The sequence below is a fragment of the Geotrypetes seraphini genome, chromosome 1, assembly GCF_902459505.1.
Source record: "Geotrypetes seraphini chromosome 1, aGeoSer1.1, whole genome shotgun sequence".
Classification (NCBI taxonomy): Eukaryota; Metazoa; Chordata; class Amphibia; order Gymnophiona; family Dermophiidae; genus Geotrypetes; species Geotrypetes seraphini.
The window spans coordinates 526,395,996-526,419,031 of NC_047084.1; the positions used below are offsets into that span (position 1 = coordinate 526,395,996).

Below are 23,036 nucleotides of genomic sequence, written 5' to 3' on the forward strand. Positions count from 1 at the left end.
TATCTCTACCATATCTACCGGGAGACTGTTCCTTGCATCTACCACCCTTTCTGTAAAAAAGCATTACCTTAGATTATTCCTGAGCCTATCCCCTCTTAACCTCATCCTATGCCCTCTCACTCCAGAGCTTACTTTCAAATGAAAGAGACTTGACTCATGCACATTTACATCATGTAGGTATTTAAACGTCTCCATCATATCTCCCCTCTCCTGCCTTTCCTTCAAAGTATATAGATTGAGATCTTTAAGTCTGACCCACGCACCTTATGACAAAGACCACACACCATTTTAGTAGCCTTCCTCTGGACAGACTCCATCCTTTTTATATCTTTTTGAAGGTGCAGCCTCCAGAATTGTACACAATATTCCAAATGAGTTCTCACCAGAGCCTTATACAGGGGCATCAATACCTCCTTTTTCCTACTGACCATATCTCTCCCTATGCACCCTAGCATCCTTCTAGCTTTCACCATCACTTTTTCAACCTATTTATCCATCTCAAGATCACATAAAATCACAGCCAAGTCCCACGCTTCTGTCATGCACATAAGCTCTTCACCCCCTAAACTGTACCGTTCCCTCAGGTTTTTGCAGCCCAAATGCATGACCTTGCATTTCTTAGCATTAAATTTTAGCTGCCAAATTTCATACCATTTTTCAAGCTTCGCCAGGTCTTTCTTCATGTTATTCACATCATCCTGTGTGTCTACTTTTTTGCAGATTTTGGTATCATCTGCAAAGAGGCAAATCTTACCCGACAGCCCTGCAGCAATATCGTTTACAAAAATGTTAAAAAGAACAGACCCAAGAACAGAACCTTGAGGCACACCACTGGTAATATCCCTTTCCTTAGAGCGATCTCCATTGATCACTACCCTCTTGTCGCCTTCCATTCAACCAGTTCTTGACCCAGCCCATCACTTTGGGACCCATCCCGAGGACATTCAGTTTATTTATTAGACATCTGTGTGGTACACTGTCAAAGGCCTTGCTAAAATCTAAACACACCATATCTAGTGCACTCCCTCTATCCAATTCTCTGGTCACCCAGGCAAAGAAATTGATCAGATTTGTATGACAAGACCTACCTCTAGTGAAACCATGTTGCCTCCGATCCTGTAATCCATAGGATTCCAGAAACTTCACCATTCTGTTTTAAAAGTGTTTTAATTTGCTTACCACAGAAATCAGACTTACTGGCCTGTAATTCCCGACTTCTTTGTGGAGAGGGACCACATCCATCCTTTTCCAGTCCTCCGGTACCACTCCCAACTCTAGAGACTCATTGAAAAGGTAAGTCAGTGGAGCCACCAGAACTTCCCTAAGTTCCTTCAGCACCATCGGATGTATACCATCTGGCCCCATCGCTTTGTCTACTTTTATTTTAGCTAGCTCCTCCCAAACACAACTCTCTGAAAATCGATCAGGGTCTACCACTCCTCCATCCCTATTCATGTTTGGCTTATGTGGTTCCGCTCCTGGTACTTCAGCCGTGAACACAGAACAGAAATATTTAAGCAATTTAGCTTTTTCTATATCAGCTTCTACATATTTCTCCCCTTTGAGTTTCACAATGCCACTTTTGTACTTCTTCCCATCACTAATGTATCTTAAAGATGTCTCGTCTCTCCATTTTACCGTGTCAGCTATTTTTTTCTTCCATTTGCATCTTTGCTTTCCTGACTATACAACCAGCCTCTCAACTTTTCTAGATATTTTTGCCCGTCTTAATCTTTCTGCGATCTTTTGTAGTTTATGAAAGCTAACCTCTTATTCCTTACCTTCTCAGCACCAAAGTGGGCCTTCTTTTCCTCTTACTTTTACGTACCTCACAAAAAGGTATGTCGCTCTTACAATTACTTCTTTCAGTTTGGCCCACTGTGTTTCCACTCCTTCCAGACGTTCCAATCCAGACAATAATTCGTTGACGTAATCCCCCATCCCCCACCATTGGTTGTTTTTTTATGCTGTTAAAGACAACAGTTGATGTGTTCAGGCATAGATAGCAGAATGCTTTTTTGTTTGAGGGGGCCCAAAAAACTCTGCCTTAGACCCTACCTAAGCTCCACCTGATCCTGCTCAAGTTCCACAGAACACAAATGCCCAAAACATAAGCAGTGCCTCTGCTGGGTCAGACTAGAGGTCCATCATGCCCAGCAGTCCACTCACGCGGCGGCCCATCAGGCCCAGGACCTGTATAGTAATTCTCTATCTATACCCTTCTATCCCCTTTTCCTTCAGGAAATTATCTAATCCTTTCTTGAACCCCAATACTGTACTATGTCTTTTCACACCCTCTGGAAGCGCATTCCAGGTATCCACCACCCTTTGGGTGAAGAACTTCCTAGCATTGATTCTGAATCTGTCCCCTTTCAGCTTTTCCGAATGCCCTCTCATTCTTGTAGTTCTTGAAAGTTTGAAGAATCTGTCCCTCTCCACTTTCTCTATGCCCTTCATGATCTTGTAAGTCTCTATCATGTCCCCTCTTAAGTCTCCGCTTTTCCAGGGAAAAGAGCCCCAGTTTCTCCAATCTTTCAGCGTATGAAAGGTTTTCCATACCTTTTACCAAATGTGTCGCTCTCTTCTGAACCCTCTCGAGTATCGCCATATCCTTCTTAAGGTACGGTGACCAATATTGGACGCAGTACTCCAGATGCGGGCGCACCATCGCCCAATACAACGGCAGGATAACTTCTTTCGTTCTGGTTGTAATACCTTTCTTGATTATACCTAGCATTCTATTCACATTCTTAGGGGCCGCTGTGCACTGTGCCGATAGCTTCATTGTCTTGTCCTCTATTACCCCCAAGTCCCTTTCTTGGGTACTCTCACCCAATAATAACCCTCCCATCATATAGCTGTACTTCGGGTTTCTGTTTCCTACATGCAAGACTTTACATTTCTCTACATTGAACTTCATATGCCATAAGAACATAAGCAATGCCTCTGCTGGGTCAGACCTGAGGTCCATCGTGCCCAGCAGTCCGCTCACGTGGCGGCCCAAAAGGTCCAAGACCTGTGCAGTAATCCTCTACCTATAACTCTCTATCCCTTTTTCCAGCAGGAAATTGTCCAATCCTTTTTTGAACCCCAGTACCGTACTCTGCCCTATTACTGCCATCTCGTCGCCCACTCCCTTAGTTTGTTCAGGTCCCTTTGTAAACCTTCGCAGCCTTTATTGGTCCTAGCCCCACTAAATAGTTTGGTGTCGTCTGCGAAACACAACAGCTGACCAAAAATGAAACAGATTGAACCAAAATTCCAAGCCACACCTTCTATGCAGTACTAGACCAGAGAAATACTAAGATGCATTTCCTCCAATATTGTGCAAAATATAAAGATCACACATGCCAGGGATGGTGTTAGGCCAAAGACTGCAATTAGGAGAACTGCCTGCTGTCTAGAGCAGTGTATCTCAAACTGTGTGCCTTCTGAGATTTCAGGTGTGACATGGCACACTGGGGAGGAGAGGCACCAGCGCCAGCTGCCTATAGGATGTGCCTCAACGGGTGCAAGTGTCTCTCCTCTCCATCCCTCTTCCCTGCTAGCACACCCCACTGGCATATCATAGCCCTTCTGGAGGGCCTTCGTGCATGCATGGCCATCAACGTGATGAAGTCACACATGCACAGGATGTCACGGTGACATCTGCGCATTTAAGGGTGCCTTGAGCCACGGCCACTACCTTTAGTGTGCCGTGGCTCGAGAAAGATTGCGGGACACTGGCCTAGAGAGAGCTCTAAGCCTGCTGAAGCTGAAGATGGCATGGGCTGATAGTGGGCTTTAGGGTCCTCTCTCAAATATCTGCCCTGGGCTCTAGCCATATCTAATACCATCACTGGCAGGATAAACATTCCAATTCCAGGCCCCGCCCCCTTCAGCCCCAGAATCTCTCTGCTTTGCCTTGCTTTTCCTCCTCCTCAGGTCCAATGGCTCCAGCCCCACCCTCCCCTCGCAAGTCCGACTGCTCCAGCCTGCCTCCCGCATGTCCACCATAGCACCGCAGTTCCCTCCCTGCTGCTGGCACATCCTTACCAGGAGAGCAAGCCATTCTCTACACAGTCTTGCTCGACAGTGCTTGTAGCCTTCGTTCTGCTGGGCCGCTCCTTATACTTCCTCTTTCCACAAAAAGAGGAAGTTGCATCATAAAGAGGGACCCGACAAAGGGATCGGCTCACTCTCCTAGAAGGTATGTGTTAGCAGCAGGGAGGAAAGTGTGGTAATTGTAGGAGCAAGACTTTTTACTATTCCTGCAGGGTGATAAAAAGCATTGCTCCCGCACTTGCCAACTTTTTTTTTTTTTTTGAGGGTGGAGGGGGCAGCATGGCCCCGCCCCTGTTCCAATGCCTATGTCTTCAGGGAAGCTTTTGTATACTCCTTATGTGCTGCATGTTGGATGATGGAACCATTTTTTGGGTTACAGTTTGAAAAATTTCAATACAAAATGTTAATACAAAAAAAACCTCAAAGCTGACAGCAGTTAAACACACAAGCAGCCCAAGGAACCAGTGACTTACCAGACTTGACAGTGAGCATCAAAATGACATATGAAATTTAATGGAGGAGAAAGTTATTTAACACAGGGGAAAATAATCCTAACTATAGTTATACAATCCTAGGTTGCATATTAGAAGTTATCACAGACATTAGTCCAATGTGAAACAGTGGTCAAAGATATAAATGGGAAAGTTAGGAATTATTTGGAAAGGAATGGAGAATGATATGGAAATATTGACGGTGTAGAATAGAGAATGGCACAGGGACAAATTTTCCCCCGTCCTCGCGGGAACTCAATTTCCCTGTCCCGTCCCCATGAAATTTTGTCCCTGCCCCATTCTTGTAAGCTCAGCCTTAACTGCACAAATCTTGAACACTTATGTAGGCTTGTGCAGCTTACAGGAATGGGGCAAGGACAGAAAAAGAATTTGCGGGGATGGGAAAATGACAGGGAAAAATTTGTCCCCATGTCATTCTCTAGTGTAGAACAACAGTGTGACCATATCTTTAATATTACGTGTAGCTCTGTCAAATCCATCTCAGACTGAAATAGAAAAGGGTAGCAAAAATGATAAAGGAGATGGAATAGCTCCCTTAAGAAAGACTATAGGGTAATATGATTTGGTATACTGCCTTTCTGTGGTACAATCAAATCAGTTTACATTACATGCAGATCAGGACTTTTCAGTTTAGAGGAAAGAGAATAACAGAAAAAGGTTTATAAAATCATGAATGGTAGGAACAAGTAAATAGGGAACAGTTATTTATAAGTATGTCTTCAAACTGTACTCAACAATCCAATCTGTAGATTTTGTCAGAAGATGTACTGAAGGCTCTCTTTCTGACTTTCCATTAAAACTCAAGGACAGTCATTAAGGTAGCAGGACACTTGCTTCTCAGTCAATTTTAGGCTCCACCCCCCCAGCCCCCCCCCCACAAAAATCCCATTCAATAAAAATAATCTAACATATACTTTAAAAAGGTCGACTTTTTCCAAATATGTTAACCATTAGAAACAAATTTCCTCAAACAATGCTTGGAAGCTCATATAGTTTACATTTAAATATCCATTATAACCGACTTAAAACAAATCACTCCATTTGATCAATACACACCAACGCCAGAAAAAGTATTTTAAGACGAAAGAAAAACCTCAAACAAAGCATGCAATAGATGGTGCTATAGTGGCTCCAATATCTACCCCTCTAATCTGATAGTAAAATTGTTCTTCAAATTTAAAATAATTGGATTGTATTACCAGAGCACTAAGTTTTGTCAAAAATGTGTTTATCAGTAAGGTCTGTAAGTTGAAAATTTTTTTTTTTACTAATCTAATGGCAGCATCCTGAGGGATGTTGGAATATAAAGAGGTAAAAAAACACACGGAAAAGTGAAAAATCAATAATGTTAAAGCAAACACTTTCACTAGAAATATGAACAGGATGTCATGAATAATTAGTGCTGCTATAGTTCCAATTAGGGGAGTTTCAAATTGCTGGAGGAAAAAGCCTCAGATAGGAACCCTTCCACCACCACAATGGTGGTCCAAGGTGGTCGGGCGAACACCTCACTGGCAAAAAACCTCCAGACCAGCTCCCACAATAGTGAACTTAAAGCAGGACTTCTTATGGTATAAAGATAGAGGAAAATTTCCACTTATCAATAGATAGATCGGTACACCGACGATGGCCAGCGTTTCACATCTCTGCTGCCTCAGGGTGTATAGCAATCCGATCGCACTGTAACCAAAAATTTAAACAAAGCTCCAATTAATAAATAGACTGGAAACGTAACTCTATGAACCAGTTCTATTAACAACAACTTTAACATTGAAAATTATATATATAAAATTATATACATAATAATAAGAAGAAGGAGACAGGGTAAAAGAAAAGACAAAAACAAAAACATCTTTTTAATTCAAGTGTTATAACAGTCAGTATTTTTCATCAACATACACTTCTTTAACATTTTTCAATGGTGAAACTTGCCACGTATTCACTTCCGGGTTCATCACCCGGGAGTGCTATATTAATCCCAATACAGTCGTGGTGTAGCCATCTTTTGATCTTGAGATGCGCTTTGCGTCCAGCTTAAAGGTATGTCTTCGAGGCTTTTTTCTTGAACTGGTTCATAGAGTTACGTTTCCAGTCTATTTATTAATTGAAGCTTTGTTTAAATTTTTGGTTACAGTGCGATCGGATTGCTATACACCCTGAGGCAGCAGAGATGTGAAACGCTGGCCATCGTCGGTGTACCGATCTATCTATTGATAAGTGGAAATTTTCCTCTATCTTTATACCATAAGAAGTCCTGCTTTAAGTTCACTATTGTGGGAGCTGGTCTGGAGGTTTTTTGCCAGTGAGGTGTTCGCCCGACCACCTTGGACCACCATTGTGGTGGTGGAAGGGTTCCTATCTGAGGCTTTTTCCTCCAGCAATTTGAAACTCCCCTAATTGGAACTATAGCAGCACTAATTATTCATGACATCCTGTTCATATTTCTAGTGAAAGTGTAGGAATATAAAGAGGTAACATCAGCAGTGAATAGCAAACAGTTTTCCAGATTGACACCCTCTAGTTCTTTGATTAAATTCAAAAAATGAGTTGAGTCTTTAACATAATATTTTGCCAAAGGATAATCTGTTTTAAAACAAATATATCTACCAAGAGGGGGGCGATATTTCGCATAGACTGTTAATGGAAGAACTTAGATCCATACATGATTGGCAGACACTAAGCCATGAAGGCTTGAATGAGGAAATTGAATGGTTCCAACTGTGATGGGTTAGACAAAGAAGTTACCCAAATAAAATTTTGAAAAAAGCATGGAAAAGAGCTTTTTTTTTGTCATGGTGATTGGCTCTTACAAACCTCTCAGAAAGATCAGTTTAAACCTCTAGTTTGTGTGCTTCCTTTCTCATCCCGTAGTCATCAGATTTGCAACATTATTTGTAAACACTGGGCAATTCTAAGCATACACCCTCCCTTTCAACAGTTCTCTAAATTTGCTTTCAGAAGGGGTAGAAACATCAGAGAAATGATTAAACGTAATTATAATCCTCACAAAATAAGTACCATTAATGGCTCTCCCCGTAGTGCCTGTGATCACTGTATATATTGCCCATATGTATGGCAGAAAAATCATGTATTAATCCCTCGTACGAATAAAAAGTTCTTTTTAAGAACAAATACCAATTGTGATTTGGCTGAAGTTGTATATAGCATTATTTGCCCTTGTAATAAATTTTATATAGGTCATACCAAAAGAAAAGTAAAAGTATGGATGGGAGAACAGCTTTCCAACATTAGGCGGAAACAACTTCAAGCACCAATAGTATCACATTGGGTGGAAGCAGATCATCAGATTAGCGATTTTAGATATACTGTTTTAAAACAAATATATCTACCAAGAAGGGGAGGGGGGGGGCGATATTTTGCATAGACTGTTAATGGAAGAACTTAGATTCATACATGACTGGCAGACACTAAGTCCTGAAGGCTTGAACGAGGAAATTGAATGGTTCCAACTGTGACAGGTTAGTTTGAACAAAATGGGCGGGTTTTAGATGCTCCCTCTGTGTTAGGTTGTTCAGGAGAGGTGTTCCCCCCCCTCTTTCACCCAAGCATCACTTGCAATGTTCGCATATAATTTATTACTGGCAGGTGGGAGCCTGAAAATAGTCAAAACTTAATTAGAAAAAATAAGCTAGTTAGGAAAGAGCCAAGCCGATAGTTTCATGGCTTTTAAGCCACTGCTTCACGACCATGACACCAACGCTCCAGACTATCGATTCACAGAGTCAAACTCCTGCTTGCTTGCTAGTTAATTTTGACTATTTTCAGGATCCCACCTGCCAGTAATAAGTTATACGTGAAAGTTTTCTGCCAGTGATGCTTGGGTGGGAACATCTCTCCGTGTCTGAGGCTTTTCTTTCGCCTTAAAATACTTTTTCTGGCGTTGGTATGTACTGATCAAATGGAGTGATTTGCTTTCTAGTATACAGTACTCTCCCAATATTTGTGGGTGTTCTGTTCCAGGAACCCCCCACAAATATAAAAAAACCATGAATACTTTTTTTTTTTGCCTGGGGAGGCAGGAGAGGGCAGCTGGAGAGGCAAGCTGGAGAGGCAGGATAGGGCAGCTGGAGCAACAGCGAGTGAAGGAAATCATTTGCGGTATGCTCTGACAACCTCTTCCTGCATTAAAGTCAGGCTTCACCAATCAGGAGCTGCTTTGGCATGCAGCTCCTGATTGGTGAAGCTTGACTTTAGCACAGGAAGTCCCGGTTAGAGAATACCGCGAATGACTGGGACCGGGACCGTGAACCGCAAATGACCGGGGGAACACTGTATTGTATATTTTTCCTCCATTCCTTTTTTGCTATTTGTGTTGCACTGAAAATGAAAACACAAGATAGAAGTCTTTTATGAACAATGAAAGAAACCGGTTGACCTATTAGATGCTATTCAGATTCTTAATCTGAATTTGCAATTTATTGGCAGAGAATAGCATGACCCTAAAATGCCAATCGTTTCAGACTAATTTCACTAGGGGTTGAAATCACAGGATTAATACGTGTGCTAAATTAGGGAAGTGCTCTGGTCTATGAAGAGCGTACTGATGTAGAGAAAAGATGGCATGGGAGGAAGGACAATGACAATGGCATACAAAGAGAAAAGAATGAGGAAAAAAGGCTGGGATATGTGGAAAGATGTGAGATGGACAGAACAGGAAATAAAGAAAAAAGGAGAGAAGAGACAACAAAATAGATGAATAGAAGAAAGCACATTTGCATAGGGGAGGCAGAGGGTGTGGAAGCCAAGGAAGAGAAGTTGAACACACTTATTTTATCATTTTCTATTGGTTTAAATGTATTGCACAAGTTTCAGTTTAAGCTACAGAAATTGTTTGTGTAGGAGAAACAGCTATGCAAAATTTTCAGGGTAAATTATTCCCTGCCAATAACAGGGAGTTTTAAATTGTCAAAAACATTCCCCAGATAATTTTGCAAGACCAAAGTCTGCCAACATCACTGAGAGAACATGAACATCTGCTAATTGGTAAAAGATGAAAAAAAAAATGTGTTTTTGAAGCAAGATATTCACACATACAACACTCCCTCTTTATAACTTCCCCCACACTAGTTAATAAACTGACATATCTTCTACAATATATTTATCAAACCTTCTTATAAAGCACATTTGCTAGACTTCAACCAGGACTTATGAAGCAGGACCTTGATTTTTCTTTCAACAATCAACTATAAAAGGTTCAAAAAAGCATGTGATGAACACAGAGGATCTCTAATCAGAAAATAATGGTATATATTGAAGAACTAAGGCCAGTACTGGGCAGATTTGCATGGACTGTGACCCGTATATGGCCATCAGTTGAGGATGGGCTGGGGAAGGCGACAGCTGGGATGGTTTAGATGGACTGGAGTGAGTTTTGATGGAGACATCAGTAGATGGAACCTAAGCACAGTACTGGGCAGAGCTCTGGGTTGCTGGCCCAGAAATATCGACGAAAAAGGACAATTTAAATTAAATAATTAATTTATAGAGAATGTATGGTTGGGCAGATTAGATGGACCATTTAGGTCTTTATCTGCCATCATTTACTAGGTTACCATGTGACATCCCCCTTCGTATTTGCAGTTTCTGTATCTACGAATTTGCTTATTCGCAATTTTTCAACCGCTGACTCCGCCCCCCAAAAACATCATCACTAAAGTTTTTTCCTTTTACTGTACAGTACCGATAAAAAAGTTTATCACTTACCATTACTGTAACTCTGAAAATCGTTGCTTCCATGCTTTCTCCCATAAATTTGTTGCTTCCATGTTTCCCAATGTGCACTAAGAAAAACGCCGCTTCCAAGCATCCCTAGAGAGAAAGGCTTCTTCCCAGCATGCATGAAATCGCTGTTTGGCTGGCCTGAAATCACTGGTTGGCTGCCCAGAAATCGCTGCTTGCTTGCCTGAAATCGCTGATACGTTATTCGCGATTTCAATAATAAAGGGTATGGAAGACCTCTAATATAATGACAGACTGAAGAAGCTGGGGCTTTTCTCCCTGGAAAAGCGGAGACTTAGAGGAGACATGATAGAAACCTTCAAGATCATGAAGGGCATAGAAAGAGTAGACAGGGACAGATTTTTCAAATTACGGGGAACCACAAGTACAAGGGGGCACTCAGAGAAATTGAAAGGGGAAAGGTTTAGAACAAACGCCAGGAAGTTCTTTTTCACTCAGAGGGTGGTGGATACATGGAATGCGCTACTGGAGGATGTGATAAGCAGGAGCACGCTACAGGGCTTCAAAGAGGGTCTGGACAGGTACCTAGAGGACAAAGGGATTGAGGGGTACAGATAGGAGTAGAGGTAGGTATTAGGGATAGGATTAGAGGCAGTTACAAAATTAGTCAGGGACACTGTTCAGGCAATTAGGCCTAATGGGCCGCCGCGAGAGCGGACCGCTGGGCAGGATGGATCTCTGGCCTGCCCCAGCGGAGGCAACTTCTTATGTTCTAATAATAAAAACGATGTTACTTTCCAAAAACCGTGAACATATAAAAAAGTTATTCGCGGTTTTTTTCATATTTGCGCCTTTTGCAGGAACGCATCCACTGCGAATACGGAGGGAGAAATGTAGTATAATAATGGATAGAAAAAGGGTTAAAAATTTGCATAAAACAATTCATAGTTGCATCCTAATTAATTTTAGATACATTTTTACAAAAAAAAGGCACTAGTTAAACTGGATTACAAAGTCACACATTTGGGTCACAACACAACCAGCCTGCTTTCCTTACATATCTTGCTTTTCCAATTCTAAATCTTCTATAGCATCAATCCTTCTATATATATATATATATAAAATCGGAGGTATGTGTGTATGTATGTGTGTATGTGCCGCAATCACGCAAAAACGGCTTGACCGATTTGAACGAAACTTGATATGCAGATCCCTCACTACCTGGGATGATATGTTCTGGGGGTCTCTCGGCCCACCTGCACACGTGGGCGGAGCTACAAACAGAAAATCACATTTCACCCATTCAAGTCAATGGAAAAAATGTAAAAAGCTGTGGGACCGCTTTGAACGTAAATTGGTATGCAGATCCCTCACTACCTGGGGTGATATGTTCTGGGGGTCTCGCAGCCCACCTGCACACGTGGGCGGAGCTACAAACAGAAAATCAGATTTCACCCATTCAAGTCAATGGAAAAAATGTAAAAAGCTGTGGGACCAATTTGAACGAAACTTGGTATGCAGATCCCTCACTACCTGGGGTGATATGTTCTGGGGGTCTCGCGGCCCACCTGCACACGTGGGAAGGGTGGGTTCACCCAAGAATGTATATGTTCTTGCTCCTGGAGGTGAAACTAAAAATGTTGTTTATAATCAAGTTTTGTGTTAGTTGTATTGTATTCATTTTGTCAAATATTTCACATTATAATTTGATTATTGTACTTTTTATAAAGCTGTAAAAAAATATTTTCATTCACCACTATAAAGTATCTTTATTTGAATCCATTTACAGTGTTATTGCTATAATTAAATACCCGTGCAACGCCGGGGCATCAGCTAGTTCTAAATAAAATTCAGGAATGATTGCAACTTTGCAAGGCATTTTGGATTCATCAAGCAAAAATACATTTGTAAATGTTTTTGGACCTTGTAGTTTGCCTATACAGCACAGAAACAATACTTTGTTTTAAAAAATTTATTTGGTTATTGTTTTTGCTTATAATCAGATGTCATTTCCAATTGGATAGGCAGCATTTTAGAAGCAACAAGCTGAAAGGGCACCTCGTCCTCCTCCTTCTAAGCACTGTACAGCTTGTGTGGTAATGTCCAATCACCCTCTTTAAAGATCAGCAGGCTGGTGAGTTTGAGCAGACTGCAGAATACCTTAGCTTAGGTTTGGAAAATAAACAAACATTTTTATAAATTGCTTCCTGTATAAAAGCATAAAGAAAAACGGCATGCAATTAGTTCATAAGGTGCATCCCTTTATTAGTGTAATCACAAAATCATGATTTCTGTACAGGAATGTGAAGTGAACATCAATAAATGTAAATTCGTCTTTCATAAACATGAGGTAAATAAGAGTGGATTATAAAGAAAAAAATAAATCTTAAAACTTTGTCTTGCACTGTAATTATTGTCAATGCAAACATTTAAGACACAGTAGTGTTCAAATTAGCAAAATATTGCAGAACATCATGCCACAGTCCATTTATTCCAAGAGGGGCAGGACATGCAGCTGTGTTAATAAAATGTCATAGTATATAAAAAAGAAGCCACATCTTAATAAAATATAGTGGTTTATTTGAATGATTTTTTAAATGCAATTTCATTGTGGAATCCAGCTTAAAGATGAATATCCATGGAAAGATCTCTCTAGGCAATGGCTTTGGCTTCAGGTAGAAATGCCTCCCAGTATTTTATCAGCTTGGGAAAGAAAAGAAAGGAGAGGACATATAGTTAATTTTAAACAAAAATGTTAAAACCATGCATCTGTTAGGTGGAAAACTGCCCCCCCCCAAAAAAAAAAAACCAAACAAACCACAAAACAACTACCTCTTATCTAATGGTATTAATATTTACAACTAGTCTTTAAGCCCGTTACATTAACGGGTGATAGAATATATGTCTGTCTTTCTTTCTGTCTCTCTCCCTAACTTTGTCTTTTTCTTTCTATCTCTCTCTCCCCCGCTGTCTTTCTTTCTGTCTGTCTCTCTCCCTGGCCCCCTTTGTCTATCTGTCTTTCTGTCTCTCTCTCTGCCCTGTGTCTTTCTTCCTTTCTTTCTGTCTCCCTCCCACTTCCCTGTGCAGCAGCCGCAGCATTCCCTCCCCCTCCATTTCCCTGTGCAGCAGCATTTTTTCTCTCCCCCGCTCTTCCCTATGCAGAAGCCGAAGCAGCATTCCCTCCCCCTCCATTTCCCTGTGCAGCAGCATTTCTCCCCCCCCTCCACTTCCCTGTGCAGAAGGCGAAGCAGCATTCCCTCCCCCTACAGTTCCCTATGCAGCAACAGCATTTCTCCATTTCCCCTTCTCTTCCCGCAGTCTGGCCGGCTCCTTTTCCAGAGTTATTTTTAAGTTTAAAGGTGCTGCGGCGGCTCCTCTAACGATCCCCGCCTGCATCGGAAGTCTTCTCTGACGCAGGTGCGGCTTGTGAGAAGAGCCGCTGCAGCACCTGTAAACTGAAAAATAACTCCGGCAAGGGAGCCAGCCAACTGGCAGTTCAATGAGAGCCACAGCTTCCTTAAACACATCCTCCTCCCCCCTTTCCCTTCCTTCCTGCAGTCTGGCCGGAACTTAAAAACACAATACGGCAAGGCAGTAAGGGAGCAGGGCAGACCGAACAACAGCACTTTGAGGTCCGCGAGTGTGCTTACAGGAAAACAGAACCCTAAGCGCGCATGCGCACTCCTACCTGCCGGGGACATACTGATCACGGAAAATGGAACACACAAGTAGGAGTGCGCATGCGCGCTTAGGGTTTTATTATAGTAGATTACAGAGCTTGATTGTTTAACTAATCAACTTTGGATTAGACCAGTGTTTCTCAACTTCTTCAAGCCAAGTACCCCCCTAAGCCTTAACAAATACCAACTGAGTACCCCCGCCCAAACTCCGCTCCAGACCCGCCCAAGCTGCATTCCTGACTCCACCCCTAAAACTACTACTACTACACTTCCCTCTCCGTATTTGCGAATTCTATATCTACGGATTCACTTATTCGCTGTTTTAGATCAAAAAATACATTTTCATTTTTCAGGTTATTTTAAGCCCTGTAAGCCCCCCCTTAAGCCTTACCTTGTGGTCTAGAGGGTTTTTGGTGCAGGAGCGATCTTCCCACGCTCCTGCCCCGTGCAGATCGCTCACAGGAAATGGCTCGAGAGACTACGGGAGCTCAAGGCAGCCATTTCCTAGGAGCGATCTGCATGGGGCAGGAGCGTAGGAAGATCACTCCTGCCCCGAAAACCCGCTAGACCACAGGTAAGACTTAAGGGGGGGGGGTTTCAGGGCTTAAAATAGTCGGGGGAAGCGGGGGTTATAGTAGATTACAGAGCTTGATTGTTTAACTAATCAACTTTGGATTAGACCAGTGCTTCTCAACTTCTTCAAGCCAAGTACCCCCCTAAGCCTTAACAAATACCAACTGAGTACCCCCGCCCAAACTCCGCTCCAGACCCGCCCAAGCTGCATTCCTGACTCCACCCCCTAAAACTACTACTACTACTACTACTACTACACTTCCCCCTCCGTATTTGCGAATTCTATATCTACGGATTCACTTATTCGCTGTTTTAGATCAAAAAATACATTTTCATTTTTCAGGTTATTTTAAGCCCTGTAAGTCCCCCCTTAAGCCTTACCTTGTGGTCTAGCGGGTTTTTGGGGCAGGAGCGATCTTCCCACGCTCCTGCCCCGTGCAGATCGCTCACAGGAAATGGCTCGAGAGACTACGGGAGCTCAAGGCAGCCATTTCCTAGGAGCGATCTGCATGGGGCAGGAGCGTAGGAAGATCACTCCTGTCCCGAAAACCCGCTAGACCACAGGTAAGACTTAAGGGGGGGGGGTTTCAGGGCTTAAAATAGTCGGGGGAAGCGGGGGTTAGAGGCAGAACCGGCCCAAATATTATTCACAGTTTTTTAAATATTCACGGGACGGCTCTGCCCCAAACCCCCACGAATACGGAGGGGGAAGTAATTGTAATGCAATTTCTTCTATCTATTTTTCATATACACACAATATAATCTTAATACATAATGATAACTACAAAATTAAAAAAAACACAAAGCACACTGTATGCAAGAAAATGCTAATTATAATTTATATTTATTTTATTTCAAAGAGGTCAAGGCAGATGACTTTAAAATATGCAATGTTACTTCAAAACATAACATAACTTTATTCTTCTATACCGCCATAACCAAGCAATTTCTAGGCGGTTTACACAGAAGGTTGGACAATCAGCGAAATACAAATAATTAAAATACAACAACTTTCTTAAATATATTCAGTGTAAATAATATCCACATTTAGGAAATAAATTTGTCAAACAGCGCTAATTTAATTTCTTTTCGAAATGAACCATAAGACATCATGGCTCCACCAATGTAATTACCCAACCAAGACTGCTGTTTACTTGCTTGAAATGCAAGAGTCCTATTCAAAAAAGTCTTTTATCTACAGCTAGTAATTTTTGGATAAGCAAATAAATTGAAACTCCTAGTTTTCCTCGTTGGGCTGTATAACAAGAAATGAGATAAAAAGTAAGTTAGGGGCCAATCCCCAAATGAACTTAAAACAGATGCAAGAGAATTTGAATAGCACTCGTGCCTCCACCGGCAGCCAATGTAACAATTGATAGTAAGGACTAATATGGTCATTTTTCTTCAACCCAAATATCAATCAACAGCCGTATTCTGTACTATTCTCAAATTTTCTCAATATTTTCTTTGGAGTTCCCAAATAAATAATATTGCAATAATCCAGTATGGATAAAACTAATGCCTGCACCAATAATCTAAAGAATAGAGGATCAAAGTATTTTTTTAATGGTCTTTAATTTCCATAGTATGAAAAAGCATTTCTTTACCATTGAATTCGTATGTTCTGCCATAATTAGATGAGAATCTAGTATAACTCCCAATATTTTTATAGATTTTGAAATCGGGTAGTCATACAAAACAAAGTGATGGTCTGGTTATTTTATCATTTGGGCTGTCCAAAAAAAATGTGGTCTTTTCTGTGTTGAGTTTCAATTTAAAATTGATTGTCCACTGCTCTATCTCAGTCATGATATGAGAAATTTGTTTTAAAATATCAGTAGTAAAATTATTTAAAGGAATTAAAATAGAAAAATAGACAAATATAGTGCAAAATAGCAGATATAAATTCTCAAAACTGACACATTTCTATCACTAAATTGAAAATAAAATTATAATAATTTTTTTCTACCTTTGCTGTCTCTGGTTACATTTCTTTCTGACCGTGCATTCAATATTTCTTTCTTTCTGCCTACTGCATGCTTTCGCTCCTCCAGACCTCATTCCATTCCCCAACCAATATCTCTCTCTGTCCCTCCATGAGTCCAACTTTTATTCCTCGCTCCTCCGCCCCCATTGGCAACATGTCTCCCTCTCTCTATCATCCCCTCCGCTGCTGCAAAGAGAGAGAGAGAAATAATAAAATTTGCAGACGAAACTATTTAGTACTGCTCGGACCAAAGAGGACTGCGAAGAATTACAAAGGGACCTGAACAAGCTAGGGGAATGGGTAACGAGATGGCAGATGAGGTTCAATGTAGAGAAATGTAAAGTATTGCATGTGGGAAGCAGAAACCCGAGGTACAGCTATACGATGGGAGGGATGTTATTGACTGAGAGTACCCAATAACGGGACTTGGAGGTAATAGTGGATGGGACAATGAAGCCGTCGGCACAGTGTGCAGCGGCCGCTAAGAGAGCGAATAGAATGCTAGGCATAATCAAGAAGGGTATTACAACCAGAACGAAAGAAGTTATCCTGCCGTTGTATGAGGCGATGGTGTGTCCGCATCTGGAGTACTGCGTCCAATACTGGTCGCCGTACCTTAAAAAGGACATGGCGATACTCGCGAGGGTTCAGAGGAGAGCGACACATTTGATAAAGGGAAAACCTTTCATACACTGAGAGACTGGAGAAACTAGGGCTCTTTTTCCTGGAGAAGAGGAGAATTAGAGGGGATATGATAGAGACTTACAAGATCATGAAGGGCATAGAGAAAGTGGAGAGGGACAGATTCTTCCAACTTTCGAAAACTACAAGAATGAGAGGGCATTCGGAAAAGCTGAAAGGAGACAGATTCAAAACCAATGGTAGAAAGTTTTTTTTCACCCAGCGGGTGGTGGACACCTGGAATGAGCTTCCAGAGGGCGTGATAAGACAGAGTACGGTATTAGGGTTTAAGAAGGAATTGGATAATTTTCTGAAGGAAAAGGGTATAGAGGGGTATAGATAGAGGACTACTACACAGGTCCTGGACCTGTTGGGCCGCCGCGCGAGCGGACTGCTGGGCACGATGGACCTCTGGTCTGACCCAGCAGAGGCACTTCTTATGTTCTCTGCCCAAATTTCCTTTCTTCCATTCCCCATGTGCACCATCTCTCACTCACACACTCATGCCCAACAATTCTCCCTTTCTATTCCATTCTTTCTATGTCCCAAGACAGTGCCCCCTTCCCTCCTCCCTTCGTTCTGTGTCGAGTTTGTGCCCCCCTCCCCCAGTTGTAAACTGGGGATCCCTCCCTCCCTCCCGTGTCCCCCCCGAAGCGCTGACCCAGTTACTTGTTGGAGCCGCACTCGCTCACTTCTCCCCCAGTGAACTCTGTGCAGGGATGACGCGAGCAGCGATTCACATGGCTGGCCCACAAGCCTTCCCCTCCTTCAATGAGGTTTCCAGATCAGCTACTTACGTGCAGCGTGCGAGTCGCATCCCTGCACGGAGTTTGATGGGGGTGGAGTGAGTGAGTGCAGCTCCATCAAGTAACTGTGTTGCCTTCAGTGTGGGGGGAGGGGGGTGCGAGTGACCAGGCAGACAGGGATCCCCGGCGGCAGCAGCTTCTACTGACAGACAGGAAATATCCTCCACAGCAGCCAGGCCGCATACCCCCAACAAGCGGCCCCCGTACCTCTAAGGGTACGCATACCACATGTTGAGAAACACTGGATTAGACTCTAGTCATCTTTACAGGAGAGCTGAAATAAAGCATGTTTCTTACATTTTCTCCAAAGACAGTATGATGATCAGTCACATGTAGAGATCATCCAACAGCATTTGGAAAAACCTGGAATAAGTCTAGTGAGAATACATGAGATTTTCTGCATAGCTACCATTTCACAGAGCCTTCTCAGTCTTATATTAGTTGTAATAAATACAGCTCTGTCAAGAGAGGAAGAGGAGGATATGCAACCGATAATATTCTTTTCTCGTCTTTGGTCAACATTGCATAAAAACTACCTCTTTTCTCTTAGGACTAGTGGCTGGTTATCCTGCTATCTTCAACAGAAAAGGAAAAAAAAATCAAAATCAATAATCGAAGAATGGTATATAAATACAAAGAAACATAAGACTGCCAACCTTATACAGAATTTTTTTCTTTTACTTAAATTTTTTGGGGAATGTAAAAGATAATGTAAATGTTTTATTATTATCAAGATCCTTTATTTTTGTGCATTACAAATATGGATTCTGTCATGTGGCTAAGCTGACCAAATCCACTGTCACGTCTGACTTGTGTACCCTTGATTCTATGTGATTAGTGCTAGAAAACAGACAACCTAATTGTGCTCTGAATGGCTAGCCCCTGAAGAAGTAGAAATCAAATTTTTCTTTGCCAATAGAGAATTTTCTTCGATATTTTATTAAAAATAGATTAGGTTCTTACCTTGTTAATACATTTTCTTTTTATTTACACATTTTACATTTACATTCCTTTACAGAATACGGAAATACAATGAGAAATAAATTCAGTAGAAAAACATCTCTAAATTATACCATATTCCATCAAGTCCTCATCTAGAGAGATAATACTAAGGGCTCCTTTTACTAAGGTGCGCTAGCATTTTAAGCGTGCGCTACAATACCCGTGCACTAGCCCTGCGCTACACAGAAAATACTAACGTAATCTCTATGGAGATGTTAGCGTGTAACGCGCGCAGCAATGTAACGTGCGCAAAGTCTGCTATCGCACCTTAGTAAAAGGAGCCCTAAATATATCATAACATATTTTTAGGACAATCACTGGAAATAATCCCAATATAAACTGCGCTTTTTTTTTTTGTTCCAGGAAGTTAATATAAAAAAGTCAAAGTTTTCCTCCTTCATATAATTTAAGAAATTACTCCAATTGTAATGGATCCCAAAAAAGAAAATCTTTATCTTGATACTTCAGTATACATTTACAAGGAAATTTTAAAAAATAAGTAGCACCCAAAGCCAACACCCTAGGCCAGGGGCGTCCAACCTGCGGCACGAGGGTCGCATGCGGCCCCGTGAAGTATTTTATGCGGCCCCGGTCGAGAGCAATGTAGTGTTTTCCTCTGCTGCCTCCGAGTGTTTATCATCTTGCTGGCTACCTCCTGTCTCACTTCAGCGTTTGTGCGGCCCCAGAAACATTTTTTTCGGCCAGTGCGGCCCAGGGAAGCCCAAAGGTTGGACACCCCTGCCCTAGGCTTTCTGTCTAAATTGTGTTGCTTTGGCCACATCCGGAAACATAAGAATTTTTGCTCCACAAACGACAGCATTTTTGTTCTTAAAATAAGTTTTCAAAATTAAAGCCATTTCACTCTCAGTACAGCACGCCATCAACAGGGGGATCTACTGTGAATTACATCCTGAGAATCTTTTAAGAAACCTGTAAGATCAAATTCTGTTTTAATCATCCACCCCTTGGTCTGAAGGAAATTTTTTTGCTCGAGGAATATAGTAACAATTAGAAATTACCACTGAATCAGAATTTTGTAAATCTAAAATTTCAGGAGATAGTAAATGAGTTATTGGGAAATTTAATTGTAAGATTTTAGAACTTGCATAAGTTCTCCAACATTTCAACTTTTAAATGTAAGCTAAGGGAATCTCTAACTGATGATGTGGAGGCATATTGCAAGACAGAAACTTGTGTTTTAACCATAGAAAATCTTTTATCAAGGATATTTACATTACAGTCTATATATTCTAATTTAATAACAACTTCCTGTGAGAAAATCTGATGTTGATTAATGACTGATTTAAATAAACCCTCTATCTTAACATTAGCCAAACATCTTTCAAGGAAATTTCCTGTGGTACCTCCCCCAATCCATGATCCTCAGAACCATTTAAATGTCGATCTATAGGACCAGATGTCACTATGGACCTTAGTTTTGCTTTTACATTTACCCATTATATAAAAAAATACCTTTATGAACTTCCAAGGTTACTTTAGTCTGCTGTGGCTCTTTGTGGCTCCCAAGAGGCTTAGCATGCCCCTTAGGGCACGCCCCTTCAGCTACATTGACATACAGCTTAGTCTAGCGAATAGCGTCTTTGATGACGTACCTCCTGTGCTCAAGTCTCACTATCAGGATCATTCAAATTGAGTGTCACCTTGCATGAGCCATCTCAGGAGCAAGAGGTGGTTTGGCGTCCTGTTCTGAAAGGTATGTCCTCTGTATGCTATGCTATGCGGATTTTAATTTGTCTGGGACACATCAGAAAGAGACTTTTAATTATTCACATTCTTTTCTTTTGTGCTCCTAGAAACCTGATCGGTCCAGAGGCAGCATGAATTTGTGAAACGCTGGCCACAGTTTGTGTACCGATCAATGAAGATAAGTGGAATATTTCCTCTATTTATTTAATTTTCGTTGGCACATTACAGCACAGCATAAGACTTTATCACATAATGAAGGTTTTTTGCCAGTGAGGTGAACGCTCGACCACCTCTTTGAGCCATTTTGGTGAGGTGGGAGGGCCCTTTCTGAGGCTTTTTCCTTCATTTTTTGGATTGAGTTAGGTCTATGCTGTTCCAGTCTTACATTTTTGGACATCTTCACATTCAGTGTTGAAAGTGTTTACTCTATCATACATTGGTTTTTCATCACATCTGGGTTACCAGCGGCTGTTTATTGCATATTTTAAAGTCATCTCCCTTGACCTCTTTGAAAAAAACCCTAAATTAAATGATAATTAACATTTTCTCTGTGTAGTGTGCTTTGTGGGTTTTTTTTTTTAATTTTGTGGTTACCATTATTTATTAATAAAAGATTATATTGTATGCATATGAAAAATGGATGGAAGAAACTGCATTACAACTAATACTATTATTAGGGTGGGGTCAGGGGCGGAGCCTAGACAGGTCTAGGGCAGTGTCTGAGCAGGGGTAACTCTGTTGATATTTATTAGACTTAGGAAGTACTTACTTGGCTTGAAGAAGTTGAGAAACACTGCTGTAAGGGAGTATCCAGCAGGGGAAGTGGTAGCATCCTATAGATTCCCTTGCATCCCACAATCAAGGGTGCTAACTTCTGCTACAACTTCTCCAACTTGGCCTAACAATTGTTGCGATGGTCCTTAGTCAGAGGCCACAGGGCATGAGTCACTTAGAACATAGTACATATACATACTAAATCAGACCAATATTGGTGTCACTTGAGTAATGCCTGAGCCCGTTCCCTCTTCTCAGGATCTGTTAATAGCCTCTGCAACTTAAGGAGCAGAAGCTGAAAAATCAAACCCAGATCTTCTGTTTGGTAGCATGAACAGCAGTGACACTGAACCACTGGGCAGATTTGATAGGCCATATGGTCTTTTCTGTCAGCATTTTATATATTCCTAAACAATTTTTAATTGTTGATATATTTTCTAGCTATCCCCTTCAATCTCATGAACACAGAACCTGAATTCCGCAAGAATCATGATCAGTAACAGACCAGAAAAAAAGCTACATAGGTAGAAACAGATCAGAAGCAGAGAAATCTATGCTTTTTGGTAACATACCATAAAAGCAGGGCTCCTATTTGAACAAATAAATTTTTGTTTGATTGTCTATTTCTGCATTTTTAACATATGCCCATATTTTTCCATGTATTTGTATAGTCTAGCTCAGACATGGGCAAACTACAGCCCGCGGGCCATAACTTGTCCATTTAGTTTTCTAATATGGCCCGCTGACCATCCGAATCCCTAGTATTTTCCATATAAAAATACAGATGTACAAACTAATATTCAGCAGCTTCTACCAAAAGATAAGTACGGAGGAGTTTCAACTGCATTATTATTTGGATTTTGCTCACTTTTCCCAGTTGTAGCTCAAGTGAGATTTGAATCAAGCCTCCCTGGATGTCAACTTAAGCTCAGTGGTTTAACCACCAAGCCACTCCTCCATTCCAGATGATGACACTATATCACCCCAGTCCACCTCAGTACTATCTGAGTAGACTGGGACAGTCCAGAAAATAGAGCCAGAATTTATGCAGGTATTGTTGATATTTAGTGCCAGTACCTGGCTATCCAGAAAAGTTAGAATAATAAATAGAGAGAGGAAGTGACGTCATCCTAGCGAATGGCTGCCTGATTTCAGAGCTCCGTAGGGGCAGAAGAGGAAAAGTGTTTTTTCGGCTTCCACCGCGATTCCGTTTTCGGCGCTGAGCTTGCTACTCGGTTGCCGTGGAGATGGCGACGTGAAAGAAACTCGATAAATTCAAATATTTTACTGAGGCGGGCGATAAAGCGGCGGGAGAAGCGCAGGGAGGTGCGGGAGACATGCCTAAGATGGCGGCGGGGCCCGCGATGCCGGCGGAGGCTGGAGACGAGGAGCTGCCGGCGGAGCCTGGGGGGATGGCACACAAGTCTTTCCATGCTTGGTTTAAAGAGCTGAAAGACGAAATGGTTGGAGTCCGGGTGGATGCAAAGGCAGCATTGGCAGAGCTACGCGTGGATGTGGGGGAGCTGGGGGCCCGAGTATCGGCCTCAGAGGACCACATGGCAACGCTGTC

At 41.7% G+C, this 23,036-nt stretch overlaps 1 protein-coding gene across 2 annotated transcripts in view; it reads right to left on the minus strand.

The window, feature by feature from the left end:
* Positions 1–12,496: 12,496 nt before the first annotated feature.
* SNX2 (sorting nexin 2) overlaps positions 12,497–23,036 on the minus strand; it is a 162,000-nt gene continuing 151,460 nt past the window's right edge. For both annotated transcript variants that reach the window (XM_033929011.1, XM_033929010.1), the window contains exon 15: positions 12,497–12,959. In XM_033929011.1, coding sequence (XP_033784902.1) covers positions 12,909–12,959 — 51 coding nt within the window. In that variant the 3' untranslated portion in view covers positions 12,497–12,908. The remainder of the gene's footprint in view (positions 12,960–23,036) is intronic.